Genomic DNA, 6,000 nt, shown 5'->3' on the forward strand with positions numbered 1-6,000 from the left:
AAATACCCCCGACTTGCATGTGTATTTGCAAAGCGGATTTCCACAGGTACATCGATTTAGAAGTCTGTGTTGGGGAAACCGTAAATCGGGCCAATCAAAGCTTGACAGTTAGGGCGTTTAGATAACGCTTAACATTTTACAGTTATTCAATTGTTCATTCATGAAAAATAACATTTTATTAATTTTGATAGACGCGTAGAAATATTTCCTATCAATTGATGCAAACATCTTTCCGATCTGTTAAGAAATGTTCGAGTTATAAGCATTCGAAATACGGGTAGGGTTAGCACACAAATCGGCAGAACAAATGTATGGGAAAAAATGAAGTTCTTCCAGTTTTCATGTATTTAATTTAGAGATTAGCGAATTGTAATGAATAGCAGATCAAACAAATCTTAGAGAATTTCCGATTCGATTGGTGTTCAAATCATGAGAATTCGTTCACAGTGAAAATAGTTATTCATTTTAACTTTATTTCATAAAAACGGGACCTGTTTTCTGATTCGGCACCCTTCCTGAAAGACGTAGTTCTACGTCAAAACTACAATAAAGAATTGTTCACAAGAAACAAAAGCAAAAAAGTTCCGACTCCGTCAAATGAAAACGTAGCAACATCAATACCACATTAGAAGGCGCCTTTTAGTGACTATGGTTTATTCCAGCGGATTGTTTTGATCGCCTGTTGTAACGATGTTGTAAAAATGTTTAACCTGATTTTCAGAGATGTTAACGACATACATGGAACACAATACAAAAATTTTAATTTATTAGTTCATCTTTTGCTTTCAGTTCAATAAAAGGTTTTCGCGTGCCAAACCGACATAGTGGTTCTCAGATCTACGTGAAAATAGGTAGTTTTGATCCTTATCGCGAAATATTTGACCCGTATTTTTTTATTCGTTTCATTAGGTTACCCGTTTCCATTTTAGGGTGGTACGAAAAATATAGTTTTCCCATTATTTCCAAAAATGACCTTTTTTAAAAATGCATAACATTTGAACTACTGAACAGATTGAGATGATCGACAGAATTATTTTCAAAATCACACAACTAACTGATTGAGAGCAGAAATACCAACCAGGCATTACGAAAAATGACTCAAATAATGCTGCATTTAAAAAAACAGAAACTAGAAACAGTAACTGCAAGAATACATTTATGAAAACTTCTTCATTTTATTTTCCCAGATTCGAAGTCATTCAATGATGATGGATATGAAAATTGAGGTTCTTTGCAAGGACGAAGCCAGAACAATTCCTAACTGTTGGAGGGAGATGTTAATCTAAGAGATATGAATTATCTTCAATCTAGTATCTGTTCAGTAACGGATGAAGACGAGCTTTTGACGTAACAGTCCTGAATTCGTACCACGTATCGTTATGCAACTTGCTCGAGACTAATACACGTTCAATATTATGGCGAAATATTTTGGTTTGTGCAATATAACTAACCGTCGAGGGACAATATTGAAGCCCCTAGACGAACAATTGTATTGAACATATCGAAATATTCAATATTATTGATCAATAATATTGAACGTCTATGGGCCGCTTAATGCTAATGCTAATGGAGAAGATACTGAAAGTTCCTAATATAAATACATTTCAATTTGCAGATCTAGAGACCAGGGTAACATAATCTTAATGAATAATCTTCGATAAAAGATTAACAAATGAAAAATAAGCATTCCACTCAAGGATTGGTTCATCGTAGAGCATAAATCCAATTATCTAATAGCACATAGATTTTATCCGACATTCCGTTGCTTGAATTTCCATATTTAATAGTTTGAAATGAAACAATCCCAATATTGCAAATTAACAAAATTCGTTAGCAGCAAAAAGATTTACTTCGACATGCTCCCTGATTTTAATTAGCATCTTTGAAAATGAATAGTAAAAAATATTTGTAATTTTATATCGTTCCGAATCATATTTCGGACGCTTAAGGCATATGATGCAGAAAACAGATCTAAACTTTGCAAAGGTATTATTTGATAGATATTTTTAATAAATTAGTTCAATATGCTTTCAAGCTTTCTACTTTGGTACCTATTTGATTGAAAACATAAAAAAATCATCGAATAAAATGCTTTTCAAATGAAGCGAATAAGAATCAAACTTCGGACACTAAATCAAATTTCGGACAGATTGAATTCAAATTTCGGACAATTGTAATTTCATGGACGAAAATTACATTACACTTGATTATATTTGAGGGGCTTAGAATGCAAGGGGTGCTGCTCGAATTCTCTTCATCAACTTTTTCTTTAGTTAATAACTCAACTGCAAAAAGTTCCAATTTAAGTTCACTATAGAATCCGTTAGATGAGGTTCTGACCTATCTTCCACATTGTCAAATACAGCTGGGAATGTATTTGCAGCTAAGTTATGACCAAAAGAGAGAATCGATGTAGAGAAATCGATCAAATCACTAACACCCCTTTCATTCTAAGCCCCTCATTTTATAGTCAACTGCGAAACACTTACCAAGCAATCACAGTAAACTGTTAACGATGATGAGAACTGATGGAACACGGGAGAAATTTAAATATTTATTAACGGGTAAAGTCTACGTGCTCACACAAAACAAACGTCAAACACAAACGATAATGAGTGGTGCTGTTGAATTTGTTCCTACTATGTGATAATTCAAATGTTATTCTCAAATGAAGTGAAAGTGAAACCAAGGTATTACTCTAAAGAAGCAATTGTGATATTAAATTTATAGTTATAAATATCATCAGTGGATGAAGCATTTCAAGATATTAGAACAAAGCGTCCGAAATATGATTCAGAACGGTAATCCCTTGACATTTTGAGGATCTCGTTCGCGCATACGTTCTTGTTCTGTTTTCACTCTAATCCACTGGTTATGTTTTATATTTCGTTCCCGAGATATACCCAAAGGTTAATACTAGATATCTTGCTGAACGAATTGCGTCAATGACATTAAAGTTTGGTTATATCAAAGTTTGTATAGAGTTGAAAACTAAGTTGGAATAATATTTATCGACGAATATCTTATATATGCATCTATTATGTTTGTCGTTGCTCTAGAATTTTCACATGCAACATTATAGTATATTTTCATATGATTTAAAATTTTTCCATTTTTTTTCTTTTTCCCAAGAGCTGATTTTCAAACCATTCAATTCGTAGGAGCACTTTATTTTCAATAAGTCATTCAAAATATATTGTTTATTATTTCCGATATTATCGTTATTAATAAATAAACCAGCAAACTTCCGTTCTTTCTTTCCAAGATAGTAAATAGTGCAAAATGAGCTCGGGCATTAAACTAAACGACCAAACTCTGTTTTACTGCACTGCAACGAAATCTTTACAAAAAATTAAGAGCAATAGCTCAAATACCACAGCGTTTTTCTTAGATTCCATGTTCCTGCGATCAGTTCCTTCCACGAGCAGTGGTTAACATTTAGATAAGTAGTGAGACATAAAAAATGCGTTGCCAAGCGTATGTCTGTTCGAATCTAATTCGCTTATCACGACTCCTGTATAAGGAACATTATGACACAGTAAAGATAAGAATATCAAATGTCTTCCGAAACTATTTTGATTTTTTGTTTTACATTTCACAGATCAAATACTCCTTCCGATACTACATTGATCACCCTCAGTCTGGTGTTGCATTGGATCACTGGGAGAATCGCCAAGGCGATTACGTTCATGGAGGCTATGGTGTTCTGGAACCAGGAGGAGTCGCGAGAACCGTTCATTATGAAGTGGAAGGGGATAGCGGCTTCCGCACTGTAATAAAAACCGCAGCGCCAGGTAAATTGATAACAGCGTGACCATGCGAAGAACTAATGCAACCATATGTGTCATTCCAGGGAGTTCATCGCAGTACAATATCCACAGTGGCAAGAAATCCCAACCTCCGCAGCCACTATGGCACACCAAGCCGGTCGCATTCGTGCAGAGAGAAAACAAGTCTTAACATTCCACCTTTTCCGACGGAAAGGATCCCACTAGCCTAGTGCCACACTGCCGGCTGGAACTGCTGGACTGCATCGAGCGTTCAACCGGTTAAGCACCTCACATTTCTTTTCTGCCCAACAACCCCACCTTTCATCGCTGCAGGGTTGCGCAACGATCAGCACTTTCTTCGTAGCCGTCAACAACCCGTAACCCAACAATTTCGTTTGCAGCAAAGCTTCTGTCCTCTGTGGAACTGTCACCGAGTGGCAGGGTCATTTACTGCCACGCAATAATCGTCTGTACGTGTAGAATTAATGTAAATAAAGTAATATGTCAAGTGAGAAACAAATTCATTGAGTGTACATTCCTGAGGCGGGCGCTTGCCTGACAGAAGGGCGGAAGATTTATGCCATCGCTTTTCAATTCCCTAGCTGTCTACTGAACACATCTCCGCTTGAGCAAACAAGGGTCATAAAATATATGAGAATAAATAGCATTGGTTCACACCGATCCATCCGATGCTAAGTTTGCGCAATACATTTGACGATCAATGTTAAATAGATACAAGTGCATTGGATCCTAACAGAATACCATCTTATGCACGTGAACCGGAATGCTATGGATGGTGACCAATCACGGCAAAAGATGTGATCATTTCATTGAAACTTCTAAGTTGGTATTGAAATCCGAATGAGGCAATCAAAATACAAATTAGAGACCTCGGGCCTGGGAACCGCTGAAGTATTTCAGTAAGACCCGACACAAAAAACATCAGATTGTAATCTGTATTTGTATCAATGGCGGTTGTTCGAAGATACAAATACTATGATCGAAAATACAGGGCTTTCCATCTTTAAATTCCGAAAGTAAATTGAAATAAAACACACTTAGAATTCGAATTTCGATGAAACTTTTATTTCAAATTAAAGTTTGGTTTATGCCATTATGTGTGAAATATAACATCATTCAAATGTCCACCTAGGGCTTCCTCGCACACCTTGATCCGGAACAGGTAATTTTCGATGACTTTTCGGCACATATGGGGCGGTATCTCGGTCATAACTTCACGAATGTTGTCTTTCAAATGTTCAAGAGTTTGCGGAGAGTTGGCATAGACACGGTCTTTCGCATAACCCCACAAAAAAAAGTCTAGCGGGTTCAAATCGCATGATCTGGACGGCCAATTGGCATCACCAAAACGCGAAATTATGCGTCCCTCAAATTTCGTTCGCAATATGGCCATGTTCGGTCGTATTGTGTGGCACGTGGCGCCGTCCTGCTGAAACCACATGTCATCCGTATCCATATCTTCGATTTGTGGCAAAAAAATCGGTTAACATGCGGCCATAGCGCTCACCATTCACAGTTACCGTCTCACCGTCCTCATTTTCAAAGAAATACGGCCCGATAACTCCACCAGACCATAATGCGCACCAAAAAGTGACTTTTGGCGGATGCAATGGCCTCTCAACAATCACGTGTGGATTTTCTGAGCCCCGTATACGGAAATTTTGAGTGTTCACATAGCCACCGAGCTCGAAATGTGCCTCATCGCTGAAGAAAATTTGATGCGAAAATTCAGCATTTTGCTGCTATTGTTCGTTCACCCAATCGAAGTATGCCCGACGCATTCCATGGTCACCACGCTCTAATTTTTGTACCAGTTGGACTTTATATGGATGTAGGTGCAAGTCCAAATGCAAAATTCGCCACAATGATGTGTTTGACAAGCCCAATTGCTGAGCACGCCGTGGAATCGAAACATTCGGGTCATCCTCCACACTGGCAGCAACAGCAGCAATATTTTCGGCCGAACGCACATTACGATGATGCACAGGTTTCACAATATCCGCTACGGATCCAGTTTTTTCGAATTTACGCACTACATTAGCGATTGTGTGCTTTGTAGGCCGTTCATGACGACCAAAATCCGTCCGTAATGCTCGAAAAACATTTGCCGGTTTTTCATCATTTTTATAGTATAACTAGCTAACCCGGCAAACTTCGTCCCGCCCATTTACTTGATTAATTCTCGAGTAATGCAAAAATTAGTGTTTCA

At 37.6% G+C, this 6,000-nt stretch overlaps 1 protein-coding gene across 1 annotated transcript in view; it reads left to right on the forward strand.

The window, feature by feature from the left end:
- Window positions 1–4,694, forward strand: part of LOC129768059 (cuticle protein 7) — a 40,795-nt gene extending 36,101 nt beyond the window's left edge. The window contains exons 3-4 of the mRNA XM_055769441.1: window positions 3,602–3,794; window positions 3,854–4,694. Of these exons, the coding sequence (XP_055625416.1) occupies window positions 3,602–3,794; window positions 3,854–3,960 (300 nt within the window). The 3' untranslated portion in view covers window positions 3,961–4,694. The remainder of the gene's footprint in view (window positions 1–3,601; window positions 3,795–3,853) is intronic.
- The last annotated feature ends 1,306 nt before the right edge of the window (window positions 4,695–6,000 follow it).

The sequence above is a fragment of the Toxorhynchites rutilus genome, chromosome 2, assembly GCF_029784135.1.
Source record: "Toxorhynchites rutilus septentrionalis strain SRP chromosome 2, ASM2978413v1, whole genome shotgun sequence".
Lineage (NCBI taxonomy): Eukaryota > Metazoa > Arthropoda > Insecta > Diptera > Culicidae > Toxorhynchites > Toxorhynchites rutilus.